Here is a 27,984-nt window from a genome sequence, read left to right as displayed (position 1 = left end):
ACCTCAGAAAACCCGAATTTAATTCAGGTTCACAAGTATTATTGTTTGGGTGAGGGAAGTACTACAAAAACGGTTAGGCTGTGTCCTTGCCCTCTGAGTTCCCAATCCAGACTGCATTCGGCAAGACCAGCGTGCTGAGCAGGTAGTTTATACGAGGGATGGGAGAACGAGGGACACTGGGGCAGGGACCTCACCCCGTGAGCTGCCTTATAAACTCCAGGGCAGGGTCTGGGGCGCCGTGCCACCCTCCCTAGCCTTAATGCTGAGTTGGCACTCCCAGGCAGCTGACATGAAAGCAGCCTCATAAAGGGGTCAGCGTCATTAGGGTGATGAACCAGTTGGTGCTTGGAGATCCGGAGGGGATGAAAGGCGCGGGATGAAGACGCCCTGCGTTCCCCTGGCTTGGTTGGGCAGGGCTTCCAGGGGCCGATGGACGCGGGGGAACTGGGCTCAAAGTGTCTCTTCTTGCCTTTCCCGGGAGGAAGCTGTGGACACACTTCAAGGTCGGGAAGGCAGTAGTCCGGGCGCTTTTTCCTTCCAGAGTCCTGGGTCACTGGGTCCCCACCCAACTCAGACTCCCCTGAACCTTACAGGAGATTCTCTAGGATTGGAAGTTGCTATGGCAACGAAGCTCTTGAAATACTGAGGAAAGCCAAAACCTAGAGAGGCGACATCCCCCCTGTACCGACCCACGGGTAAAGTGGCGCCCCCTACGCACAGGAACCGTCCCTGCGCCCCCGCCCCGGCGCGGAGACCACCGTGGACCTCCGGGGGCGGAAGGCCGCTCTGGCCCCAAGCGGAGCCTCTCGTTGGTAGACGGGCTCGAGGGAGCCCCTCTGGGCGCAGCGCCGCTGAGCTGCTCGATGCTCCGACCGGAAGTGCTCTTCACCGTCTGCCTTCCACTCGGCTCTCTGGTCCCGGCGGTAAGATGGCGGCTGCCGCGGGGTGCGATGTGGTAATGGCGGCGACCGAGCCAGAGCTTCTCCACGACGAAGAAGCGAAGAGGTAACGGGTGGTAGGGTAGTGGAAGGGGCTAGCTTCTGCTCCGTGGCTCCGGGAAACCCGTCCCTGCCATGATACAGCCCCTAGGTGTGGAGGCGATGCCCCGCCCTCCGCGTCCCCCCATCTGAGATCAAGTCCGGATGGACCCCCTGAAGGGGCGCTCTCGGAGGTCGGCCCTCCCCTCCCGCTTCCGCCTGGGTGGGGAGCTGAGGCACAGCCTTGTTCCCCAGCAGAGAGGAAGGTCGTCCTGACTAGGGAAGCTAGTTCCCTGAGGGGCTCTGAGAGGTCTGTGGCGGGGTGGGGGAGGCTGCGCGGCGACGATGACGACTTCCTTACATCGCCCCCGACCCCCGCCCTCTCTTGTTAACTTCTGTGCGTTGTTATCAGCAGTTTACGTTTCCGAAGCCCGTGCTCTCCTCACCCCCTTCCCTCCGAAATTATACCCCAGCGAGCACTAGTCTGGGTCCGAGGTGATTGTGTGTCCATTATTGACCTGGTCGCCCTCCCCGCCCCCGGTTACGCCAGAAGTCGAAGATGATAGAGAAAGAAGGAAGAGTGAGGGGCTTGTTTCATGCTCTACACGTCAAACCCTTCCTCCGTCTTCCTTCCTAAGCTCCTCGTTCTTCCAGGACTGTTCTTTCTTAAGTGAGGAGCAAGGAGGAGGGCAGCTGCTTGGGCGCTGTTGGCACTGCTATGCAGCCGCAGTGGCTCGAGTTTGCCAGTCCGGACTAGCCAAGGGAGCTGCTGAGTGAGTGTTTTTCGAGAACACTCTGGATTCTGGCTGTAGCTAAGGCAGGTTGTTGGAAGTGGGGTTGGAACACAGTTGTGGGTAGTCATACTTATTCTAATCCTGAAGCAGAATTAGCAAGCAGATTTTGGAAGCTTGGAGCCCTTTTTTTTTTTTTTTATCAACTGCAAAGTAACTGACTACAATTTCCTCAGTCTCCTTTCCATATATTTCGTATCATTATACCAAGCCAATTATGGCTTCAGTCTGGGTGATTGAGGTGGTGATGTAGAATTAGTACATGAGATCTGAAATCAAGATTCTGAGGGTTTTTACTATTCAGGCCAGAAATACGAGGTACTCATTGAAGCAGAATGAATGGTTATCAAGCTTAAGGGTAGTGACTGCAGCCAGTGTTCCAGGTTCCTTGACCTGTTGGGAGCTGAGAGGCTGGACAAAGTGTAATAGGTCCCTGGGATATCAGAGAAGTCAGGATATCAGAGTCTAGTCTCTCTCTTCTTAGTTTTGAGTTTTTACATCATTCCTAGTTCTTTCCACGTATTTAGAGTTAACGTCATCAGCATCATTAAGGAACTGCAGAATGGGAAACAAAGATCTCAACACAGAGCTTAAATTAATTGTAAGGATTTACTTTGGAAGGAGTTCTGTGGTTCTTTGTGCTATACATAGGGACTTGGGCTATATGTAATTTTTTAAAAAAAACTCATCCGTTATAAATCTCTGAAGTAGGACTGTCCCTAATTTGAGTTTCACTTCAAAGCCCTCTATCTTAAAGTAAATCCTTTTCCTTAAAAAAAAAAAAATTACAGCCTTGGAGAATATTCTTATCATAGAACTGTAGTAAATGAACCTGAAGATAGATTAAAAAACATAAAATAGGTGATGCTGTAGTGTGAGCACGTTACACAAAAATATATGGTATTTGGTAGCAGTTCAACAAAATGGAGGAGAGTGTTGACTTATGTTAAGTGCCTTATTTCATGGAATTTAAGATGTCATTGATTGTAAAATGCACAATTGTTTGTCTGCCACCAAGAAAAAATAACTAAATTTAACTGAAAAAATGCATTGTTACCAAATAGACTTATATGACATATTTATATGTGACGTATTATGTAGACATATTTATACAGATCTCTTCTAGACATAATAAAACATAGATGTTTATCATCTACCAGTTAGGTGTGAGCAAAGCAAAAGGAAAATGTAGTGAAATAAAAATCAGTTTGACTTTCTGCCATATAAGGCATCCTTAGGAGGGTAAACATTGGGATCTGTTACTAAGAAAAGCTTCGTTTACCTATAGTTTTCCAATGCTGAAAATGGAGTGGGGGATTTGAAAGTCTTGGAGGAAGGTGGTGGTACATTTCACACTTATCTTGGGGTCCTCCCATGTAGCTGTGGCAAAGGGCAGGGATAGGAACATCCTTTACAAGTGCCCTTTACTCTCTGCCTTGGTTAGTCATTTGGCCAAGTTCATGTCTCTTGTTACAGTCCGACTACCAGTTCACTTGGGGACACGGGAGTTGATGAGTCTCTTGGGTTGTTTTTGTGAAGTCCAGCATGGAGTCCTTCCTTCCTTGCATGTTGGCTCAAGGACATCCTGCTCCTGCTGCTAAATTGTTACAGTCCCACAGGAGGCAAAATGAGAGGAGCTTTCAAGACACTGGACATCATGGTTGCAGCATTTTAAATAGCTCCATGTTTTATTTCCTTAGCTTTAGAATCTCTAGAGAGAAAAGAAATGGACTTCAATTTTTTTTGCCTGTCACTTTGACAAAGTTCTTTTTCCCCCATAGCAGCTGAGAGGCTAAAATAAAAGATGTATTAGTTGGCACTCCAAAATAGATCAGGGTTCTGTACATGAAGATTATTTCTCTTTGCCCACCAGAACAGATAAAGCTACTTGGGAGCCAGAGGGCTAAATTTCAGAAGTTTTACATATCAGCTAATTTAAGGCCTCACATTTTCCCGGGAAGTTGCTGATTGCTTTATCTAATATGTGAATACTTGTCTTGAGTGAAGGCTCTCTGGTCACTCTCCTGGGCTGGGGGGCAGCTTGGTCTCCATAGGTAGTCTTTCTTATGGTAAAATTGAAGGATTTCAAGTTGTTCATCAATAGAGGAAGCACTTGTGTCACAGCATATAGCTGGCATGACTGGACAATGAGGCCTTGAAGAACCAATGGGAGCCATAGACTAAGGAACCAGGACATCCTTATCCGATTCCTTGACTGATAATCTTAACTTCTCTATATCTGTTTTCCTGATGGATGTGAGCAAGAACAGTAATTAGTAGGCCCTTTGTTAGTACCTAGCTATTATAAACTCTTTGTGGATTTTGCCTTTTATTTCTCTATCCATGTTGGTGGGTAGCACTGAACGCTGAATCTGTGTTCCAGGGTCTGCTGTAGTTGCTACTTGTTTCCTGCAGCTTCTTGGGAAGCTTTGGAATTTGTAGCCTTAATTGAAAAGCTTGTGGAGATGGCTTTCCCCACTCTTTTTCCTCACCCTGTTTTAAATTCTTAGGCATTTGTCCCCCTGAACTTTCTCTTAAAGTTCCAGGGCAGGCATCTAGACATTCAGTAAGCCTGCAAGCTGAATGGAAATTCATCTTTGACCTTAAGGCCAAATCATTGAGAAACACTGCTCTCAGCCTTCATTTTCATTTTGGTATACTTTAACTGTGGGGTCAGAGATGAAGAAATGGGAGATGGGCCAGAAAAATCACGGATAAGGAAGGAATAAACCTAGGAATACAGAATCCTGACTACCAGCAAATTAATTGAATCCTGATGTTAAGTGGCAAAATTGTTAAATAATCATTACTGGAGAAAGGTAGAGTATAGAAGAAGGGTCTCTCTGTTCTTTGCTGCTTTAATTCAGATCTACGTGTTATCCAGAGTGAGGTAAATTGAGCAATGTTAATAAAATGTTGGGCCAAGTGAGTGGCAGTTGCTCTAGTGTCTAGTCCATTCCCAACGACCAGAGCTCTGATTGGCTTAAAGCCCAGCCTTATTGTACATTCCAGCCAATGAGGGATTAGTTTAGCCATTCAAGCTAGTATTTTAAAAGTTTTTAAAAGTTGAGTACTGGGCGCTTGCCTTTGCTTTCTTTCTCTAGGACTTTAGAAGATTGGAGAACAATGGCCAGCGGCTGCCTAGATGCCTTGTGGTCTGATGCAAAGTCCCTCTGAGAGCCCATTTCTCCCTTACTCCACTAATGTTTGGTCCCCTTCCTCCAGTGCTGAGTGATGTGGAAGTTACTTAGAGGTCGTTCCAGGTATTCTTTTAAACTGTCCAAATTTCAGCAGTGAGAGCAGGATTCAGAGTGCTAGTTGTTCCAATAGCCTGTTTGTTTTATTGGATTGACAATTTTTTTCTTCCCCAACCAGATCAAAATGGCAGTTACTATGTTTTACCCCACCATTGGCGGGGATATGAGGTTGATGCTTTTGAGAATGGTAATATGATGAGGAATATTTCACTTTCAAAGTCTGATTCTGAGACCTAATATTCTATTGGCATGTGACTTAAAGCTTGTGTGAGAAGGCCATACTGTCATAAGCAAAGTGTTAACCATCTCTTCTGATTCTAATATTAAACTTTTGGGGAGGGAGTGCGAGGCAAGCAAGACCCTCTCTTATTCTCGGAGTTTCTGTCCTCAGAGTTCTTCCTTGGACAACTTGCTCTGGTGGTAGTCAACCACCCATTGAACTAAGGACTCAAGAGAACTTTAGAAGCAAAATATCAGTTGACAATCCAGACTCGCCACTCTGGCTCTCATCTCCACCCCCCTCCCCCCAAAAAAGCACTCAGAAAGCAGCCTTTTTCTTAATTGTAGTTCCTCAGTTCTAGATTTTTGATGGGTGCTAGATTTTTTATAGTATCCTCATAAGGGTTGTGGGAGATTTCACAAAATGGGGAACCAAGGCACAGAAAATGGTGAGTCTGGGGATACATTATGCAAACAAGCCTCTGGCCCATGCTGAAAAGCCAGTGACTGGTGTCTCGGAGTGGCTTCACGGAAGCTTGTCTCTCAGAGCAGCTTTGTGGCTGGGTGTCTTCTCCCCAGGGGTAAATGAAGGTCAGGTAGATAACACAGATTGTGACACCTCCCATTTAAGGATCTAGCATAAGTTTATAACTCACAGCTGAAGTGGGTATTTCCATGTGAATATCTTTCTGCATGCAGTGATGGGATTTCTGGCCAAATTGGTTGGTTGCTTGCTTGCTTGCTGTCTCCATTGAGTAAGAAAGACGTAGCCAGTTCCAGCATGCTGCCTGGTGTCCTTCCCTCCTTGAGCAGTAGAGAGTGCTACTGCCTTGTGTAGACTGTATCTGTGACTCCACTTGGTGCCTCTCAGTCCCTTCGGGATCTACCCCTGTTGAGCTTCCCCCTGAATGTCCAGCCAGAGAACAATTCAAACTGGTATGTTAGTAAGTTTTCATCTTCCTTGCCTTCCCTGTTTTTGGGGAGAGAGCAGGTGCTTCAGTTGTGCTTTATGTGAAAGTGCAGCTGTCTGTTATATAGGAAATTGGATAAAGGAAGCTGGGTAGCCCACCGTTACCAACAGGTAGCAGAGCCCACCCTCTGTTTTCTCTGGACCATTATAAAGCCTTTATTTGCACTCAGCATACAGTACCTTGCATTTAGCAAGCACTCAATCTGTGGAATTGTTCCAAGTCATATATGGCTTCCACCTATCTATGTGAAACTTAAATTGTCATTTCATCCTTAGATTAGTTAGAAGATAAAAAAGAAAAAAAGAATAATATGTATTTGGTAAGGTAGAATAAAAGTTAGGCTCCTGGGCACCTTTTACTTTATTCTCTCATGAAAGTCAGAGAGGGTACCACATGAAACAGGCCCTGCGACGTGCCTTTGGGGACAAGAGGTCTTGGACTGTGGGAAGGAGGGAGGAATTTTTGCTCTGAAACTGGCCAAGATCCCTTAAATTCTGAAGGGTGGAGGACATTTCTAGATCAACGGGCAACTAGTAAATTTGACTGAATAAAAGAAATAGGTGCAACAATCATAGAGTAAGGATGACATTTTGAAAGTAGTAAAAATAATAGGAAAGCATAAAGGATATTTAACTCATTGGCAGTATAAAGTATTATTGTTAATAGCCTGAGGGTGAAAAAAGAAAAGATTTATTTTTCTGAAGTTCTTGCCAATAAAATTATTCTCCAAAATCAGAGGCTCCTAAACACTCCTCTCCTCTAACAAAAGAAATCATTTTATCCTGATTTGTAATTTTAGCAAAGCTAGATGATTTGTCTTCCACACAGAAGTAGCAAAATGCATCAAGAAAACGAAAAAAAGACCTCATTCAAGCTGCTGCATCTGTTTTGGTTTAAACTATTAATACTATTGGAAGAGCTGAACTTTATTAAAAATATATTATTCTAGCCAAATACTTGAAATAAATAAAAGCAGTGTGGTATTTGTTTTTTTGTCATGAAAAACCTAATCAGCATTTCCTAGGTTACAAATGTTGCAGAATAGTGAACCCATACTGGTCTTTATTTTTCCTGCACTGAGGTAGAATAAAGCTTAAAGTGATACTGACAAACAATGCAGCATCTCATCCCTATTTTAATAATCTGCAAATATGTGATATGTGAAGCAGTTCCACAGAGAACCCAGCCATGTTGAGCATGTTTTAAAAACTACCACCCAGTAAGTCCTGCATTAGTGAAAGCTGACTAAAGTTTTTGAATACCTCTGTAATTGCTAAAAGATAGACTAGTTGGCCTAAGGCAAAGGTCTTGCTCAAGTGTACGACTTGGAAGTCTTTAGAGAGAAAATGGAAATTTTTATAGGGCATCTAATTTGGGGCACATTGCGGTGTCAGCTGTGGTGTTTTAATGTGTTTTTAATTTAGCTGAGCTGTAAATGTGCAAAGTTGGCTGGTGATCTTAAGCCCAGGTTGTCTGATTTGGTCACATGATGCTGAGCCCTGCTAAGACCTGTGTGATACCGAATGATTCCCTTAGCAGTGTTTGTTGGAGTAATTAGCGTCTGTGATGAATGAGTAGTAAATTAGGAGAGAGGGAATGTAACTCCCTGATTGGAGGATGTATAGATTTTTAACACGTAGTCTAGAAGACCAGATTTTCAGAGCTGCAGTTTTCTGATTAATGAGGTTATTTCTGAAAATAAAGACATTTTAAAATAGCAAAGCAGACCAGGAGGGGAATGTCTTCTCCTTACTTCTGTCTGAGAGAAGGCTGCTGCCAGCCCTCCAGCACTGACCATGTTGTGGAAGACCTTCCCATCATACATCCAAAGAGAACAGAGTTTTTTGAAAACTTTTAGGTAGCTATTTTCACAGGAATTTGTTGCTTGCTATTAAAGTGAAAGGGCTGGTTTGGTGGAGGTGGAGTCATTCCCAACATCTCTTGGTAAATCAGAGAGATAAAGCTTATTCTGTTTAGAGTTGACTCAAGGATTGGGTGGGAAACTGGATAAATTAGTTTTAATCTAAAAAGCTTAACACTAACAGGAGCTAGTGGAAAAAAACATAGGACTCTAGGAATTAGAAAACCTGTGCAGCCACCTTGGGTGCTTCACTGACTCTTCCTGTGTTCGAGGACATGTATCACCATAACCACTTCAGAAGGGCATTGTGGAGATCTTCAAGGGGAATGCTTTGAAAATCTGAAAAAGCACTAGAGTGTAGCTGTTAATAGTCCCATCAAGTCAGTCATGGCCAAGTCTATATTTTGCTGTGGTATTATATTTCAGGGTTTAGTCTGAATTTTATTTTATGGTCATAGAAAATAATCTGTCGTTTAATTTAGTCCATTTTGGAATCTTTTCCTTTTTTTAGGTGGTCCAGGTGAACCCAGTTAATCCTAATTCTTCCTTTCTCAGTACTGATGTGTTTTAGTAGCTACCTGTTATAACCTCACTTGGTTATCAGATGAATTGACCCTGGCAGTGAGTGGAGTGACACATGCCACCGCCAGATTGCCCTCAATTCCAGTGTTAACCAGCTCTTCTCCTTCTTTTCCAGTCCCACGCCTTTGACATCTCATCCTTCAGTCCCTTTGCTGTAAGGGCAACTTGAACAAGCTTCAGCCCTTTCTCAGACTCCCAGGGCAGGACTTGAATGGATTTGACCCTGGAATTGTTCCTGATGCAGCCTTGTTCAGTTCTTGCTGCTGCCATGCTGGATTCCAAAGATCCACTCTTTCCTCGGCTGGTCTCTCAGGGTCAGGCCCATTGGTTAAAGCTTGTCTTCTATCTGGTGGGGAGGTTCAGAATGAAGGAGGGACTCCACTTTGGGCATTGGACCTGGAGGCAAAAAATAAGCATTCACTCTAAAAGCACTAAGTGCCCATTGTTTAGGCAGCTGTTAATCAACCATGTTTCTATGAAAATAAGTCCTTTTTCATGAGGCAGTTGTGTGGGAATAGCTAATTCTGGCCTGATGCTGTGCAGTGAGGTTAAAAACATGGTAACTTGTCACAACACAATTCTTGTTCTTTCTGCTGTGGGCTGACTCTACATTACTCGCTTTGTTTGCTCTAGAATGGAATCTACTCACCATTTACTAAATGAAATGCATTTCTTGGGGGAGGCAAAGTCCAGTTCACTAGGTCTTGCATCTTAAAGAGAAAGGAGCCTTGCTCTATGACTAATTGTTAGGAATGTCATATAGCTATTTAAATCCAGATTGTCGTTTTTGAGTTGGATTTTATTCTGGGGCTGTTTTGTGTCTTAGTTTAAAGAAATTCATATTCATTGCCTATGTCTTGTTACTAGCAGTACAGATTAATTTTTAAAGTCTTAGGCAAAGCTAGAAGTGAGCATTAGAAAGCTTACTTAGCAGAGTAGAAAGTAAAGAAGCTTTGGAATCGACAGGTGTGGGTCAACATCCTGACCATAAGCCAGTTTTTAACCTCTATGCCTTAATTTCCTCCTTTGAAAAATGGCAAGCATGAAACTCACCTGGTAAGAAGATAATGCATGGAAAGTACCTGGCCTCAATAATTATTACTAATCTTCCACAGAAATCATCCTTTGCATATTTGCTAGAAGCCAGTGCTGAACTCACTTGCTTCCCTGGGGGTTAGTGTTTCAGGAAAGAAAGGGCACCTGTCAGTAGCTCTACAGATCGTTTCACCTTTAACTAACAAGCCTTATGCTGCTGACAGCGTTTGTTGGTTTTCCTCAAGGATTTGTGTATTCTTAGTCACCAGCCAACAAGAGAAGACTAGATCTTCTCAGGTGCCGTTTGGGCCTGCTATTTCCTTTGAATTTACTACTCCTTTTCTTTACAGGAATTTGACTCAACTTCTGAAATCCAGTGTTGGGGAAGCCCTTTCTTCAAATCTCTTGGCACGTCTACTCTTAAAGGATAGGCTCCTCATGGGTTTTATAATGCTTTGCTTAGAGTTATAGGATGGTGTACACCATGTAGAAAGACTGCAGTTGGTCCCATAAGTCTTGCAGTTGAGGGATTCTTCTTGAGGACTTCTAATAGCAGGTGGTCTGTTTACAGCATTGTGACAGTTGGTATAATAAAATTACTCAAGCAGATTTATATCCATCACAGTTCAAATCTGTCACCATGTATAGGTTATTCCCATTTTCCTTCTCCTTTCTTCTAGCAGCCTTTTGGTGTTAGTAGGGCTTGTCAGGACAGTGATGAAAAGTGGAAAGGGAGATCACCTAAATAAAAGGAAGGTGGTTTTGCCGGTTTGTAGTTTAAAATATGTAAGTAAATAAATCACCAATCTCCCCAATGCTGATGTCCATAGAATCAAGCTGTAGACTCCCATACTATTGCCAAGGTTAAGAACTATGTACTTCTGTCCTCACTTCAGGGAGCCCTTGAACTGGGTTATTTGCATGTGTGGAGGACAGGAAAAGAAACAGAGATTCTTCCCTATATTAAAAATACATTGCAGTATTGATTTTGGTAAAGAATTATCTTTGTCACTCAAGCTGGTCAGAAGAATGATTTGGGATATCTTTGATAGAAGTTACTGGTTTGTTGTTCTTTTAAAACCTTGTCTGTTTTGATTCTAGTTCTTTGGTCAGGAATATAATTCTCAGTTATATAACATTGTTCCTTTTGGAAAGTATAATTTGTTGAATGGCACGGCTTCAAGAAATGGATCTTGGGGTAGGACAAAAATTCTGATATTACCCTCTCGGTGGTTATACAGGGTACTACAGGGATGGCAGAGGGGGCGTTAAGTACCCACCTAGACTTGATGGGCAGAGGGAACACCAGTAGATGGGTACTTCTTAGAGCATGGCACTGGCAGCCTATACCTTGTATGTCCCTGTCATTCAACTTCTTGGTCTCTGCTGTCACTCAACCCTGTCCTTCATCTTAAACACCAATATGCTGTGCTTTTAACTCCTTTGCTGCCTGCTTTTGCTCTGCTTGTCCTTCCAGTGACAAATGCATGAGCCACTTTTCAGGAGAATAAATCATCAAAACTCTAAGAATGTGACCCATTTCACATTGAGAAATCAGTTGTCCCTGAATGGAATTACCTGTAGCCAGTTTTTTGTAAGTTTGCTAAAGTGGCAGCAGTTGTGCCACAATGGAAAGGAGATAAATATAAAGATTAGTTTCTGTGAGAGAATGTGTAAATTTGCCTGTCCTAAGGGGAATGACTAGAGGCGGGAATGGCAAGGCAGGCAGCATGAGAGAGGTTTCCTTGTTTTAGTTTGAATATATCTAAGTGACAAAAAATAGCATCTGAAGAACTTGGATTCTTTCATTAGAACCTCCTTTTGGTCCATCAGCCCATTGAACAAATGTATAAATTCTTTCACGTATCACACTAACTTTTAGCTCAGTGTGCCAGGGGCTCTAGACCAAAGATTGCTCCCATGACATTACAGAGGTTGTGCCCTAGGTCAAGTAACATGATTCTCTTTCTCTTTCCTTTCCAGGGAAGCAGAGTCTTTCAAGGAACAAGGAAATGCATACTATGCCAAGAAAGATTACAATGAAGCTTATAACTATTATACAAAAGCCATAGGTGAGGACCTAGTGCTTATGCTGGAAAATAATTTGCCAAATACTATTATAAATAGCTCCTCTCTAAGAAGTAGCCTTTTGCCTGGTGGGTTGATAACTGTTACTCTGTGAACTCCTTCAGGCTTAATGACTTCATGAGGAATTACTTTTCTAGCCCAAGTGGGTAGTTCTTCTTTTGGCAAATTAAAGGCAATTCCAGAAATTCTAGATGTTATGGCAAAAAGATACCCACCTAAATCCATTTCCAATTCATTTACTATCCTAGAAAATGGTCTGTGTAAATTTTATCAAGTCTTAGTTACCTCCATGCTCAATTTGCCAGGATATTTCAATCCCATGTCAGCGTTTTTCTCACCTAACTTGCTTACGGGCTCCGCACCCCCCAAATCAACAAATGCAAATACATTTCATATCTTACTATATAAAAACACAATTCATTAAGACAAGGGTGCTGACTCCCCCCCGAAAGATAATCAGTGTACTTTAAAGCTAAGTATAAATAATTTTTTAATAACTTATTTTCTTTTTAAGTTGGTTGCACCATTGCTGCTGTCCATTTTCACAGGTAGTCAAAAATTTAGCCATGGCATTTTGAAGAGTGTGTCAGCATTCCTGTTATAGTTTGATTGCCTTGATAGAGTTCTGAGGGAGATGGCCCTGGAGTTTTTAAAGCAGTGACCCATGCTAAACTTTGTTTTACATTCTTCTCCCTTTACTGTAGATATGTGTCCTAAAAATGCTAGCTATTATGGAAATCGGGCAGCCACCTTGATGATGCTTGGAAGGTTCCGGGAAGCTCTTGGAGATGCACAGCAGTCAGTGAGGTTGGATGACAGTTTCGTCCGGGTATGTAATGGGGCTGTTTGGGGAGGACTCAGTTGCTGCTGTTGAGTTCTTCTAGCCCAGGGTGTGTCCATCGTGACGCTATTGACATTTGGGGCTAGATAATTCTTTGTTGTGGGGGGCTATCCTGTGCATTGTAGGATGTTTAGCAGTATCCCTGGCCTTCAGCCACTAGATAGCAGTAGCACCCCCTCCTTTGTCAGTTGTGACAACCAGAAATGTTTCTAACATTGCTAACTGTCCCACGGAAGGCAGAATCAGCCCTGCTTGAGAACCATTGCTCTGGTCGTTTTCCTCCCACGTTGGTTTTGTGTGGATGTTTGTGGCTGCTGTTGATTTCTCTCTGCTTAGCCAATCATGCTCCTTTTCTTCCCTCTTCATGTTTGTTTTTATAGGGGCATCTACGAGAGGGCAAATGCCACCTATCTTTAGGGAATGCCATGGCAGCATGTCGCAGTTTCCAGAGAGCCCTAGAACTGGATCACAAAAATGCTCAGGCACAACAAGAGGTATGTGTCTAACCCTGTTTGTATCCAAAGAGGCAGTGTAGTATATTGGGAAAGAATAGCGCCCTGAGAGTCATAACTGAGATCTGGTCTCACTTCTGCTGCAAGCCACACCTGGGTGAGTGTAGGCAAGTTTCATAGACTCTGAGCCTCTGCTTCCTTATCTGTAAAAGGGTTTTGAATATGATTTATAGCTTTAGAAATCTGTGAAAACTGGAGGGTTTCTGAGATGGCTGGGTGGATAGGCAGATGCTTCAAGGAACTGATTTAAATGAAGTTAAAGAATTTAAGTAAATTCAAATTCTGATTAAATTGGTAGCAGGCAAAACATGTTTTAGTTCCATCTCCATATACACCCAGTTAACCTCTGGATGCATTTTAGTGAGAATCTTAAAACTTCTGTTCAATCCCTGATGGTGCCTTACCTTTATTTTGTATATATCAAGGTATGATGCTTGTATTCCTGACTTTAAGTTCAAACTGAGGGTGAAAGCTGGGCCTTAACCTTTCTGTTAAGGAGTCTTGACTGCATCTTTACCAACTTGGTTTGTGAAAAGTCTGTGGTTCTAATTTTCTTGAAGTAAAAAATTCACTGAAGTCTTGTTGACTTTTGTGGTTGTTGAATCTACAACTTTTTTTTTTTATTATTAAAACTTTTCCTATCTGATTTTCTGGTATAGTTCAAGAATGCTAATGCAGTCATAGAATATGAGAAAATAGCAGAGACGGATTTTGAGAAGCGGGATTTTCGGAAGGTAAAGTACGACCATGAGGAAATCTCATCTACCCTTTCTCACACAGTCCTATTTTCTGGGTGGGTGTGTGTGCGCACACACGATAATTAAGAGGGGCAATAGACTAGTGAATTATCACTTCAATTTGACTGTTCTTTCTCTCTTTTTTTTTAAGACTGTATAATTTCTTTTTTAGAACAGTTTTGGGTTCACAGCAAAATTGAGAGGAAGGTACAGAAATTTCCCATATATCCCCTGCCCCCACACATGCTTAGCCTCCTCCTTTGTCAACATGCCCCACCAGAGGTACATTTGTTACAACCAAGTTTTTGGCAGTTATGAATAAAACTGCTATAAACATTCATGTGCAGGTTTTTGTGTGGATGTAAGTTTTTACCTCTTTTGGGTAGATACCAAGAAGTGCGATTAATGGATCCATATGGTGGGAGTATGTTTAGTTTTGCAAGAAACTGCCAAACTGTCTTCCAAAGTGGCTGTACCAGTTTGCATTCCCGCCACCAGTGAATGAGAGTTCCTGTTGTTCTATATCCTTGCTAGCATTTAAATTTTTTTTGCTAACTTATTTTCGTAGTTATATTTGACTTTATGATAAAAAAGCAAAATGAGTTTACTTGAGTTTGTTCCTGTTTTTAATGTAAGATAGTGGTGTAAAAGTGTGCCAGTTAATAGAGAAAAAGCCAGTTGGAATTAAATATTGGATTTGGATAATCCATTTTTATTTGAATAACGAGAGCTAATTTTGACTCCTGCTTTATGCATACAGGATGGAGCTGTAAATCTAAAATGGAGAGAGGCCCCTTTTACGTTTTTGAATAGCATATGTAACCTTTCGTCCCTACCCTTTTGATATTGGGCCTTTCTGCAGAAGCTTACTACTCTGCTTTATGGAGCTGTGTGATAGTTCATGAAAATTTACATGCCAAAAGGGTTGACAAATCTGAAACATGAGAAAGGTATAAAAGTTCTAGGTATCTTTCTAGATCTTGTGGTTATGCCTCATCTCTGTAATTCCTAACTCCTTTCTTTAGATGGTACTTGGAAGTATCTTTCGCTAGAGTTTCAAAAGGCGAGGTGAATGGCCCCTAAAAAGCACTGATTAGGATCGATATTTAGGATCATTTAAAAGAAGTTTGTGAGTACCATCCAGGGAATGGAGTTGTCACTTCATAGGTGGGAATTTGGTCAGTGCTTTCTGTAGCAGGTGCTCAATAAATGTTTGATAAAAGGATGTAATTAAAAATCATTCTGAAGTCACACACTGTGAAGGTCATTTATTTGGTAATAAATATATCTGATTAGCTTATGCAGAGTCCCAGCATTAACTTATTAGCATCCCTCTTCTGTCCATTGGTTTTAATAAGTACAGTGTCTTTGTAGTGTGATTCATAAGTTTCTTTTGTGTGTGTGTGTTTGAAAAGCAATTCTGCCTCCTGTCCTGTTTTCTGAGGTTTACACAGGCAAAAGCTTTGTCTCCAAAGACGGTCTTTTGGGTTTCTTTTCTCTCTTGCCCACTCTGGAGCCAGAATCCCCAGTTTGTGACAGAATCCTCTGTTTGTGACATCCCAGCCCCCCCACTGTAGCTCATGGTGATGTCACAAATGAAGAATTATGATCCTGGCAGGGGAAGCAGATGAACTTGGAAGAAACAAAGATCTTCTTTGCCTGCAGCTGTCCCTAGTCATGGGGAGGTGGGGGGTGGGAAGTGAAGCACTGAGCCTCCAACTGCTACCCCCCGACGCTGAGCAGAACCATCTCCGTACAGAATGCTGGGAAGGCAGCAGGGTGTGGCTGCTTACATTTTGACTGACTGCTGCCCCCCCATCCCCTTCTTTTCCCATTTAAGGGGGAAAATTAGCACCTTGACTTTACATTATACCTGAATTTTCATGTTGTCCTTAGAACTTCCAGGATAGTAACGTGTGCCGTTGAAGGAGAGGCGTCCCTCCCATTGCTCTGTCGGGACTGCAGAAAGTCTTCCCAGTAGAACCGCTCATGCTGTTTACTTGTTTCCTCATATTTTCACATTTAAATGTTCAAATAAGTGCTTTTTCTGGTTCAAAAGGTAGAAAGTATAAGCAAATACTCAGTGGTAAGTGTTGCCCCAAACTTGATCTTCATCTGCCTAGTTCTTAGCGCCTAAGGTAACCACCGTTTGTGTTTCTTCTGTTTCTTTCCACAGTTTTGTTCTACATATATAAGCAAATACAAATATAGATTTTTAATTTTCTTTTTTTTTTTTTTTGCGTGAAAGGTAATATCCTATATGTAGTTTTGTACCTTGCTTTTTTCCATTTAACAGACCTTGGAAGAACGTCTTCCCTCTATTTTAGAGCCACATAGTATCCATTATGTGAGTGTCTGCCTTAACTAACCAGTCTCCTGTTGATGGAATTTGAGTTATAAACTGCTTCTCAGTTTTCAGACTTTCTCTTTTTCTGATTGCCATGGCCAGATTCTCAGAGGGAATGGATGTTCCTGAACTCCATATTTCTCCTTTGAGTTAGTTATTCTTAGAGAAGAATATGATTCAGCAGGGATCTCCCAGAAATAGCAGCTAAACCAAAAATGAGAGCTCAAAGAACAAACTTCTGAAAAGAGAAAATGGAAATATATGGAGAGCCTTTATGAAACTGAAAGATTGAACTAATCCCAACTGTGTGTGTGAGAGAGAGAGAGAGATACTTGGCTTTTGGTTTGTGTAGCAACATGTTGGGTATAGTAATCTGATACGGTCTATTTAGAACCCATTAAAATGAACTATTTCATTGGTATATTTCTGTACTAAAACAGAAATGGAAGAATGGCCAGCAGGGTAGTCAGTGAGATGTGAGGCTTGTGGCACAGGAAGGAGGGAACTGTGAGCACTTTGAGTGACATAGAGAGCAATGATTCATACTAGGTTATTTTTGGTATTCCATGTCTTAATAGGCTAAGCATGATGAATTATGCAAAGTAGCAAATAGCAGTATTTCTGCACTAGCAGGGTGAGTTTTGATCACAGTTCCTATGGATATGATTCTCTGTGGAGGCAGCTTAGCATGGTGATTAAGGTTAGAGGCCTTGGAGTCTTAGCGTCTAAGATAATTGCTGTTTCTGTTACTTACTACTTTTGGTGACCTTGAACAAATTACTTGATCTCTGTGCTTTAGTTTTCTCATCAGTAAAAGAAGGGTAATAATATTACCTACGTCATAAAATTGTCACGAGCATTGAATGGGTTGATACATAAAGTACTCAGTAAATGTTTGCTGTCATCATTCTCATCTGGATCAACTGCTCTCATTTCAGTGGTTTAATCAAATGAATTAGGTATGTTTTTAAACTCTGATTTTACTTTCCTTTGAATCCCTCTTTTACCTGTGACCAAACTAAAGACGTTTCTAGAATCCTGGCTGAAGAACCTTATTTGCTTTTCTTCCTCAAATAGGTTGTTTTCTGCATGGACCGTGCCCTAGAATTTGCCCCTGCCTGCCATCGCTTCAAAATCCTCAAAGCAGAATGTTTAGCAATGCTGGGTCGTTATCCAGAAGCACAGTCTGTGGCCAGGTATGAAGTCAGGCCAGTTCTGCATTGAAATGCCAGATACCACTGGACGAATGCTGTCTGGGGGCTCTCTACAACCAGAGCTACCATATGTCCTGTAGGTGGGCCAGGTAGGGCTGATAGACCTTCCTAGGACTTAAAGCCAAAGGTTAGACTGGATTTGTATAGTATAGTAGGAACTTGAGCTGTATGTGAAAGAACAGATGTGTGAATTATTTTGTTTTTTTGTTTTTAAATGTCCTTTTCTTTCTATTCCAGGGGTTTGCAAACTCTGTAAAGGTCCAGATAGTAAATATTTTTGGCTTTGCAGGCCATATGGTCTCTGTTGCAACTATTCAACTCTGCCATTATAGTGCAAAAGCAGCCATAGATAATAGATATATTAACAATGTGGCTTGGTTTCATTAAAATTTTATTTCCAGAAACTGGTGGCAGGCAGGATTTGGCCCTGTCGGCTATAGTTTGCCAACCTCTGTTCTAATGAAGATTGTGAGACACAAGAAGTATGTTAAATATAGGTGATTTATTTTGGGAAGAGTTCTTGGGAATCTTTCTACCTTTGGATACTTTCCATACTAGATACATGGTCAAGAAAAAACCTGGCCACAGGTTAGTAGTGATGGGGAGATCAACCCACAGCTAAATGTGCCCCTTTCTGGCTATTGCAGTGACATTTTACGAATGGATTCCACCAATGCAGATGCTCTGTATGTACGAGGGCTTTGCCTTTATTATGAAGATTGTATTGAGAAGGCGGTTCAGTTTTTTGTACAGGCTCTCAGGATGGCTCCTGACCACGAGAAGGCCTGTGTTGCTTGCAGAGTAAGTTCTAGGCACCAGATCTGGGTGGGAAAGAAAGCTTCCTTTTTGAGCCTTTAAGAGAGTTAGAATGGAGGGTTTTAGAATCACAAGGAACGTGATGCCTCCTCTTCCTGCCTTGCCAGGATGCTCGGTCCTTTCCTTAGAAATGATTTCAAGACTACTTTTATTTGCCTGAAAGGTAAATGTGATCAGATAGGGTCAAATCTTTCTTTTTAATATCTAAGTGTGTTTTCTTTTCTTTTTTTCTTCCTTCAGTGAAGAAAAGATAGTAATGCTTATCCTAGGGAGTGGAGGTAAACTCTGGGTAACACAGGTCTCACTGGTATTCTTTTGTAAATCTTGGTTTCCCCTGTCCACTCTGTAGGAAGCACCAGTGAGGAACAAATAGCTTAGGTGGTGGGGTGGGGTGGGAGGCTGTGTGATGCTAAACTACTGGAATCTCAGAAATTGCAAACAGCCTCTGGCCTCTCCGTGCAGTGGTCTGAGGCTCTGGATGTGAACTGACCTCCCTTGCTTTTCTCTGTAGAACGCCAAAGCACTTAAAGCAAAGAAGGAAGATGGGAATAAAGCCTTTAAAGAAGGAAATTACAAGCTAGCATATGAACTGTACACAGAAGCCCTGGGGATAGACCCCAACAATATAAAAACAAATGCTAAACTCTACTGTAATCGGGGTACGGTTAATTCCAAGGTAAGCACTTGGTCTGGGTCTTGGGGCCTGTGGAGCTATTTTTAAGAGACATCAGAGAGGTCTTGGGAAAGCTGCCCAATCAGGGTAAACCAGAAGACAGGAGAAAAAGTCGTTTTGGTTAATATCTCAGCTTGTTAGGAACTTCCTTCTGAGAGTCAAACTTTTATCTTTCCTATGGAATTTAGGGACACTTGGGGGACAATTTGGAAAGATATTCCCACTCATTCTACCTCAAGGTCCCTTTCCTCCAGTAAGAGAACAGCTAGAGTTTTGGGGATAATTTTTTAAGCAAATAGTCTTTTTGTCTAAGCAAGTGATTATTTCTTTTTTAGGAGTGATTTGGAGGAAATGAGAGCATGAGGGAGGCTTAGTTTTTTTCTCCAGCATAACCGATTGTCACCATGCTCAGTTGAAAGTGGCCTGTGTGCCCTTGTGGTCCTTTACACCATAAGAAACAAAAGAGTAGGCTCCTTGCCCGCTTGCAGAGTTCTATAGTTAAAAATCACAGTAATTCTGATCCTTCTAGTTGGCCTCTGGAAGAGTGGAGGGCAGGAACCACCCTTACTATTTCCGTATCATGGTTGGGCACTGACCTGGAGTGGTAGAGGTGGTTTATCCTTGCAGATAGGTGTGCCTGGCTTCCATCACTTAGACAGGAAACCCGTTTCAAATTTAATATCCTTAGTCCTGTGAGATACTGGCCTCCCCAGTGACCAAGAATGAGTGTGATAGTTAGGGGGCCAGCATGACTGATCCTCTTAGAATTTTGAAGCCATGCTCACAGCTTCTGGGCTCCCTCAATCACCAAAGATGTGAAGTATGACTGCTCTCTCTCTCCTGAAGCTTAGGAAACTAGATGATGCAATAGAAGACTGCACAAATGCAGTGAAGCTCGATGACACTTACATAAAAGCCTACTTGAGAAGAGCTCAGTGGTAAGTGCCTCTGGTGGGTCGGGGGAAGAGGGAGTTGCTGCTGGCCTGCCAGGGGAATTGTATTATGGATGATGAAGCAGACCCAGGGATGTTGTGAGGTCATTTGGTCCTTCCCCCTGCCTCTAGGTGGGATTGTTCCAGCCCTAGACTATCTTTATAGACCTCCAGCGGAGGAGATTGCACAAGCTCCCTCAGTCTCCCATGCCTGTGTCTTACGCCCCTCACGGTCAGTAAGTTTCCTCTGATGCCTGACCCAAATTCCTTTTGTTAAAGTTTAAATCCATTTCCTTTGGAGATTTTATTTTGTGTTGTACACTTTGCTCTAACTTGGCACAGTGCTTGGCACACAGTAGGTGCTCACTCAATAAATGTTTTGTTGAATGAATGTATGGCGCTTGGAAGAGGAAGAAATAAAATCTCTTGGAGACACTTGTGCTTATCCAGTTTGCTCTGGGTTAGGAAAGACAGTCCTTGAGGTTAGAAGAGATTTAATGTGGTTCAGCTTCCAAGCCGTGTAAAGAACCCCCTTTTGCAGTACCCCCATCTCACTAGGTGATTTCTGAGCCCCAGGATATGCCTGCCTCTAGTGCCCAGATTTGCCTTCAGAGTCAAGGTGCTCCCCAGCATACTTCTTCTTTCTTGGACCCACTAGACTCTCTTTCTCCAGACAGGAACATTAGCAAAGGCTAGGAGAGACCCCTCTCAAAAATCCATCATTCTTTTTTCAGATTATTTCCCCGACAGAGAAAAACCTCCTGTCTTTAAAGTTCCTAAAGGAAGACCTATTTGTTGTATACCGATCTCTAACACTCGATCTGTAACATTATAAAATGTCATATCTAAGGAACAGGTGCTGTTACTGATGCCTGACGAGCCTGTAGTTCTTTAAGCTCCTCAGTCTTGTCAGTGGTGCAGAATGTGTCCTACCTCCCATTTAGTTTTCCCCAAATTGTCCACATTTTTAAAAATATGATAATTGTGGGGCCAGCCCCATGGCCTAATGGTTAAGTTCGGCTCACTCTGCTGCTGTGGCCTGGGTTTGGTTCCCAGATGCGGACCTACGCCACTTGTCAGCAGCCATGCTGTGGTGGCGATCCACATATAAAATAGAGGAAGATAGGCCCGGATGTCAGCTCAGGGTGATTCTTCCTCAAGCAAAAAGAGGAAGATTGGCAACAGATGTTAGCTCAGGGAATATTTTCTCAGGAAGAAAAAAATAGGATAATCGCTACTGTGTGCAGTACTTTTTTTTGTCAGTGAATTTCTAAATAGATGACTAAGTCTGTCAAACAGAAACATACACAGAATTATATTATAGATTCTGTGAGACTGTTAGTCATCTCATCTTCACAAACCACTGGCAGACAAAAGTAGAAGCTTTGGAAAACAAAAGAGTACCTTTGACCCAGCCAAAGATTTATTTTAATAGACACAAAATGCTCTATACGTGTTCACTGCAGTTTTATTTGTAATAGCAAAAAAGGAGAATCCACCTGTATGTCTAGTTACATGATACTGTATCACTCAACAGAATACTCTGCAATGTTTGAACAGGGAATGAGGAGAGAACAGAAAATTGATTTGTTAGGAGGATAATGGGATGGAGGATTATTTTCATCGTATAAGTACAATAAACAAAAATCAAGAATTGCTTTGATCAGACAGCTCCTTATCTTTGTGGTAGAAAGAGAACTGTCCTCTGAATGGGTCTGCCTTTGAGATCCCACCACAGGGGACAGCGTGCACTGTTTGGCACAGTTGGCTGAGAACTTGGCAGCAGTCCCTGTAAGCAGCTGGGGTTGACAAGAGGTACTGGAGATTAGCTCAGACCAAAGCCTCCCAGAGGCCTGACTGCTGCCCCAGTCGGCCTCAACCTACCCCTCAAGTTGGGGAGATGCCAGATCTTTGCTACATCTCCCATCATGGGCTAGAGTTTCCCATCTTCCTTAAAGCTCTACTTTTCTTTTTCTTCAACTTTAAAAAAAAAATTAAATGTAAGAATGTCCTTTAATTTGAAAAAAAAAAGAGGTAAAAATGCAAATCATGTAATATCAGCTTTTTACATTACATATGGTCCTGGAAAGTTCATCAGGATTGCTTGTTTGTCAGATCATTCTACACCCAGGGCTATCAGTTATCAATTTTCTTTTACTTCAGTTTATATTATACTTCATCCTGTAAATGGGTTCTCTGAGCTTCTAGTAGCATTTGTACCCTGTGTCTGCAGGGCATAGGTTTTGTCACCATTTTTTTTAAGTCGTAAGTCAAGATGTTCAGAAAATCAGAGATGCCTAAGACGTTGGGCTTCTCTTTTGCTAGCCACATCAGTAGCAGTCCCCCTGCCCTGGCCTCTCTGTGGCATTTGTGAAGATGGGCTTGTGTTGTAACAGTGAAGTAAACTGAATCTTCGTTGTGCAGCAGTTAGCTGCACAGCATGCTCACTTCCCACTGCCAAGCTAGTGGTGTCTGTCTCTGGAACCCCTTCTTGCAGCAGTTCGGCTGAAAAGAAGACATGAAAGAGATAGTGGCAGTGCCACTAAATAAGCAGAGCTTTTCTACCTGTAAAAAATTATTTGGAGTCAGTCTCCAAGAGCTTCAACAGCAGGGGCTCACTGAGAATGGCATTCCACCTGTAGTGGGAAATATAGTGGAGTATTTGACGAAGCATGGACTCACCTAGGAAGCCCTGTTCAATCGGTAGGCCAGTCTTGGCACCAGTGAGCTTAGTAAGATGTGAAAAATGCCACTTTGCTTCTGTGGAAGAGACCCTTAAAAGGTCTGGCAATCAGCCTGTCAAGCTAGATTCCTCCTGTCTTAGTCAGGGCCCCTCCTTTCTTCTGCACTGTCGAAACAGGAGCAAGCCTGTGTTTAGTCTCCTTTAATCTCACTTACCTACATCTCTCAGATTGATTGGTCTTAATGGAAGCATTTGCCAGCCGCCACCACCTTGAACTTGATCCTTCTAGTGGCTCACTAATCCCACTTCTTCTCTGGACTGGAGCTGGCCCTGCATGTTTCTGGCACTGCAGATTTCAAAGCTCTTCCATATCCATTTATCAAACTTGATAATTTTTCTCTTGTGTGTTTCAATTCCAAGACATCAAGTAAGTGCCTTCCTAAGGCAGGCCAGATGCCTCTTGGTGGCTGTGTGAAATCAGAAGGAACTTTCTCCTTTGGTTTGCTTTCTGCTCAGAGCAGAGTATCACTTTGCTGGTTGAGTGCAAGTGGCATGAGACCTCTCTCTTTTTTTTCCTTGAGGAACTGGTAGTTAATTTTTTCTCATGGCTACCTTAAGGACTCCTGTTTCGTGAAGCATCTCAACCGAAAGTGTGTGTCTCTTGCTTGAGCCATTCCTCTTCCCCTAGAGTGATACTGAAGGCCATTGGTATTTATGTTGCTGTATTGCCCTGTATTTCCTTTTCAGTTACATGGACACAGAACAGTATGAAGAAGCAGTGCGGGACTATGAAAAAGTGTATCAGACAGAGAAAACAAAAGGTAAAGGAATTTCTCAGGGAACTATGTGATGTTACTTGCAGGCCCTAAAACTAGACACAGTACTTTGAGGGATCAGAGTTGTACGTGGAGCTTATGTGATCAGCAGCCAGGAAGGAGTGAACAGAGATCCTGAGTGCAGGATGAGGCTGCTGTTTTCTGGTCCCCGTCACTTTCACTTCCTCTTGTGTGATGAGGCTGATGTGAGGAACCTAAGTATGAGTAGATTTTTTTTTTAATCCCCAGAAGAAAACACCGTAAAACTCCCTAGTCTGGTTAACAAGGCTTCTTCCTCCAAGGCATCTGATGTGGGACCTGGGAAGGGAAGCTAGAATCAGATTTTTCCATTGATGCTTGATGTCTTCCTCTAGAACACAAACAACTCCTAAAAAATGCACAGCTGGAACTGAAGAAGAGTAAGAGGAAAGATTACTACAAGATTCTAGGAGTGGACAAGAATGCCTCTGAGGATGAGATCAAGAAAGCTTATCGGAAACGGGCCTTGATGCACCATCCAGGTAGAGCGGGCAGGCGAGGGGACTCTGTGGGAAGAGCACGCTGGCTCACTGCCAAACTCAGTCCAGAACGAAAGCCCAGGGAGGCTCTTCAGCTGGGGATAAGGCATTGCTAAGTTCCATAGTTTCCAAATTAGGGGAAGCGCCAAATTCTAAAATCAGACATAAAGTGGTCTTCCTCTTAAACTTTGCTTTGAGACTGAGATGAGTTCTCCTGTACTCTCCTCCCTTTAGATCGGCACAGTGGAGCCAGTGCCGAAGTTCAGAAGGAGGAGGAGAAAAAGTTTAAGGAAGTTGGAGAAGCTTTTACCATCCTCTCTGATCCCAAGAAAAAGACTCGCTATGACAGTGGACAGGACCTGGATGAGGAGGGCATGAATATGGGTGGTGAGTCGGTTGGGACAGCCTGGGATAAATCTGGCAGCTGTGGAATGTTAGAGTTTTTTCTAGAGACACTCCAAAGGGAGAGTCTGTGTAATCAGCCAGTGACAAATCAGCGCAGTGATTGTGAAGTGCACATTGATGAATACCTGTAATGTGTGAGGCTTTGTATTGGGCACTGGAAATAACAAAGATGAATCAGACCGGTTCCCTGACCTCTGGGAACCCACAGTCTAGGGGTTTGCAAACTCCAGCCGACAGGCCAAACCTGACCCCTGCTCTAATGGATGGAGGATCCGGTGAGTGCAGTCAAGCGCAGCAGGTGCCCAGGGTGCCAAGTGGGCGCCAAGGAGGTGAGCACAAGTGAGGGAAGGCCTGGCAGTGCAGAAAAGCACAGCACCTGGGGAGCTGCAAGGGGCTTAGTCTGGGAGGAGAGAGGTGCTCAAGGCAGGGGGTGGTGAGAGACAAGGCCAGAAAGTAGCTGGGTCAGACCTCAGAAAGCCTTAGGGGCTAGAGGAAGGAATATGGACTTTTTCCTATTGGCTGGAAGTTCCTTTGTCCCCCAGTGCAGAGGGTGTGCTGACCGATATTTATGTGCATCACACGGTCCTGTAAGCCCTCGCATACTCGGTTTTCCCGAAAGACTCAGGATGAAGTAAAGCACAACTATCAGTGTCATTGCTCGCTGTGAGCTCAGTCTGTGGTGAAAGAGGCCTAAACTAGCCACAGTTCTCAGGCCACGGTCTCTAATGCCAGCCATTCTCTTCCACTAAGAACATCTATTGAAATTTAAAACAAGATTGATGATGTTATATAGATAATCCTGACCTCTCCAGTTCAAGGGTTGTGTGTGTGTGTGTGTGTGTGTGTGTTTTAAAAACTTAGGTTTATAATAATAAACGCCTAGCAGTTGAGAAGAGCTATACTTAGTGGAAGGCTGTTGAAGGGTTTTAAGTAGGGGAGCTATGGACCAAATTTAGGCTCTAGAAATATATTTGTGATGACAGTGAGGAGAGGTGGTTTGGAAGGGGAGGAGGATAGAGATGGTGGGAAGACACAGTTGCTAGGAAGGGACTGGAGAGCACAGTTGGGAGACTGATAGACTCAGCAGGAGTTGGCTCTTGAATATGTTGGGAGAGGGAAAGGACTAAGTTGAGAGTGGCTTTGGCACAGCTGACTCGATAGGGCCATTCAGTGAGCTAGGAGACCCAGGAAGATGAGCAGATCAGCAGGCAAGGAGGAATTCACTTTTGGACACAATGTGCTTATGGGATCAGGTGGTTGAGGTCAATCTTTCTGTGCAGCTTAGGAAGTCAGGCCTAGCTGGGTACATCAGACCTGCTGTGGCCTGGTGAAAGAGCACAGCTCTGGGGTCACACAGGAGTTGGGAGTTTTCAGTTCTGCTTTTACTGGCCATGTGATCTTGGGCAAGTTACTTGAGCTCCCTACTTATGTTTTGTTGAGTATAAATTGCGAATAACACTTACCCTGACAAACTGTTATTAGGATGAAATGATATGTCTGCTGTGTACCCAGCACCAGGGTTTGCACCTGGTAGGTGCTTTAATAAACCATAGGTTTTTTTCTGGCATACAGTCTAGACAGAGCATGGAATCAAACAAATACAGTAAATCATAGGTCTTATTCTTGTATTTATTCTTGGTAGCATTTAAGTGATAAATTTTAGCCTTTTCAGTAGCAGCCCCAGTATTGTAGGGAAACAAGAGTGTGGGGAAAGTGTGTCACTAAGTACAAATGGCATTGGTTGAGAAGAAGGGCCAGCAAAGTGCACTGAGACAAAGAAAGCTTTCCTTTGGCACTTGGAAGGAGAAGGGAGATATCCTAGGAGTGGGATCAAGTAGCGAGTTTCGCATAGCGTGGGGCAGATTTGCTCACTCCTAGTCTCTGAAATTTTGGGAAAGGAGGGAAGTGATAATATCTGGGGAAGCTTTGGAGACCCATTCTCAGTGTCATGATAAGTTCCCCTCCAAACACTAATTTTTTCACCTTTTTGTCCCTTCCCTGTTTCTTGCCTTGCTCCACAGATTTTGATGCAAACAATATCTTCAAGGCATTCTTCGGTGGTCCTGGGGGCTTCAGCTTTGAAGGTGGGTATGCCTGGTGCCCTTGGGAGTTCCCAGATCACAAGCAGATGCAGCGACTCCCCAGTTAGGCAGCCCTTTGAGAGTCAGAGGGACCCAGGAGTGGAGGCAGCTGAATTCTCGGCTAGCAGGGCATCTGTCCACTCAGGTGGTGCTGAGGATGGAGGAAGGGAGGCTCCCAGGCACACCCTGCCTTGAGACCATTAGCGTCACACCTCTGCAGGCTCAGGGAGGCGTCTCTAAGCGGCCTAGTACCAGGGTTTCTCTGCAAGAGTGAAGGTGTTAGAAGCCACACACACACACCATGCTCGCCCAGGCCGTTTGATACCTGTAGATGTTTTTCTCTGAGTTTGAAGCAGCCGTTGAAGACTTTTCCGTAATCAGAGCAAAGTGATCTTCCCTTGAAAACCCACAGAGCCAACTAACAGGCTCTTCTTTTCCCTCACAGCATCTGGGCCAGGAAACTTCTTTTTTCAATTTGGCTAATGAAAGGAAACCACCTAGAACCCAGAAAATGCAGACTTGCTCAGTTTCACCTTGAATGTGGACACAGTTCACCTCCTCCCTTCATCATGTCTCCATGTACTTAGAGCAGTTTTGTTTTCTCAGTTGGATACCCTGTGTCTGCGTGAGTGGGGTGAAGGAAAGGGAGCCAGCGCCGAAGACTGCGGGTAGGGGAGGGAGGCGGGGGGTGGACAGGGAGGCAGCTTGTGAAGTTTTGTTTTACTGTTTAACTTTATTAAAAAAGAAAAAAAATTAAGAGAATAAAATGTTTTGACCCTTTCTGGCACTTTGCTCTGGTAGCTGCTTTGTGTCACTCCAGAGTCGGGGGCCAAAGCTGAGCCTCCACCATGGAACTGATGCTGATGTGGGCACCCAGAGCCCGGGGTAGGTGGAATGCTGGCTGCCTCTCCCAAACCTATTTAGCATGTGAGTGCCTGATGTCAGTCATGGGGAGGTGAGTTCAGAAAACATGCTCATTTTATGGTGGAAGCCACCAGAAATCACTAGAAGCTGCGTGTCCAAAGCTCACACAGAGCATGGGTGGGTGCTAAGTGTCAGGCTGGACTAACGTAAACACAGGAGGTCTATACAGACTCTCACAGTTCCTGTTGCCAGTGCAGGCTTGAGGGAAAGGCAGACAAGGACAAAAATCCCACCTTCCTGATTTTGTATGGGAGGCAGGCTGGGGAAGGCAGCAGTGGCGTGTGTCATGCTGTTCCGGTTAAGCTTAGTGTTTGTGGTGAGTAAACTTTTTAGGAGTTCCAGGCAGGGACACTTGAGGCTTTTACTGAAGCTTAGATTTTTGGTGCTTCGATGGTAGACATGGCTGGGGAAAGACCTTGGATTTCTCTTCCTTCGGGGCCCCTGCTTTCTTTCCAGTCTTCCTCCTTTGCTGCCAAGGCCATGGTGAAATGACAGGACTGAGTTAGGCCTGGGAAGTTCCCCATATAGCTGTCCAGGCTCCTGTTGGCCTGGAAGAGACTCCTGAATGGCAGGTCTTCCCTTGTGTTTGAAGTAGCACTGACTGGAGGGTGGCCTTCTCTAGAGAACTGGGGGAAACCCGTACCAAGCACTTTGGGTCTTGCTGAGAAGTCTCTGTGATTGGGTTGGGCTGGGCACACCTGTGAC

The 27,984-nt window shown here is 43.4% G+C and overlaps 1 protein-coding gene across 3 annotated transcripts; it reads left to right on the top strand.

Moving 5' to 3' along the window:
- Positions 1-197: 197 nt before the first annotated feature.
- DNAJC7 (DnaJ heat shock protein family (Hsp40) member C7) lies at positions 198-27,135 on the top strand. 3 transcript variants are annotated; one of them, XM_070483265.1, is made up of 15 exons: positions 750-1,005; positions 8,774-8,972; positions 11,677-11,765; positions 12,486-12,610; positions 13,003-13,116; positions 13,794-13,868; positions 17,296-17,414; positions 18,080-18,233; positions 18,760-18,924; positions 19,768-19,859; positions 23,284-23,357; positions 23,726-23,872; positions 24,104-24,256; positions 26,296-26,358; positions 26,801-27,135. In XM_070483265.1, the coding sequence occupies exons 4-15, from the start codon at positions 12,488-12,490 to the stop codon at positions 26,836-26,838; spliced, it is 1,317 nt and encodes a 438-aa protein (XP_070339366.1). In that variant the 5' UTR covers positions 750-1,005; positions 8,774-8,972; positions 11,677-11,765; positions 12,486-12,487; the 3' UTR covers positions 26,839-27,135. The 3 variants fall into 3 exon arrangements, with proteins under 3 accessions (XP_014689087.1, XP_070339366.1, XP_014689086.1); XM_014833600.3 differs by having other exon boundaries at positions 904-1,005; positions 8,774-8,812; XM_014833601.3 differs by lacking the exon at positions 8,774-8,972 and having other exon boundaries at positions 198-1,005.
- Positions 27,136-27,984: the final 849 nt, after the last annotated feature.

The sequence above is a fragment of the Equus asinus genome, chromosome 13 (genome assembly GCF_041296235.1).
Source record: "Equus asinus isolate D_3611 breed Donkey chromosome 13, EquAss-T2T_v2, whole genome shotgun sequence".
NCBI classification, from domain to species: domain Eukaryota; kingdom Metazoa; phylum Chordata; class Mammalia; order Perissodactyla; family Equidae; genus Equus; species Equus asinus.
This window is presented reverse-complemented; position numbering and strand designations above follow the sequence as displayed.

Bases quoted from the DNA above. Each gene is read 5' to 3' on its own strand.
- DNAJC7 (XM_014833600.3), top strand. From the start codon at position 929: ATGGCGGCTGCCGCGGGGTGCGATGTGGTAATGGCGGCGACCGAGCCA. The intron at 13,869-17,295 runs GTAAAGTACGAC...TTCCTCAAATAG, and splicing joins AGAAGCGGGATTTTCGGAAG to GTTGTTTTCTGCATGGACCG. The intron at 18,234-18,759 runs GTAAGTTCTAGG...TTTTCTCTGTAG, and splicing joins AGGCCTGTGTTGCTTGCAGA to AACGCCAAAGCACTTAAAGC.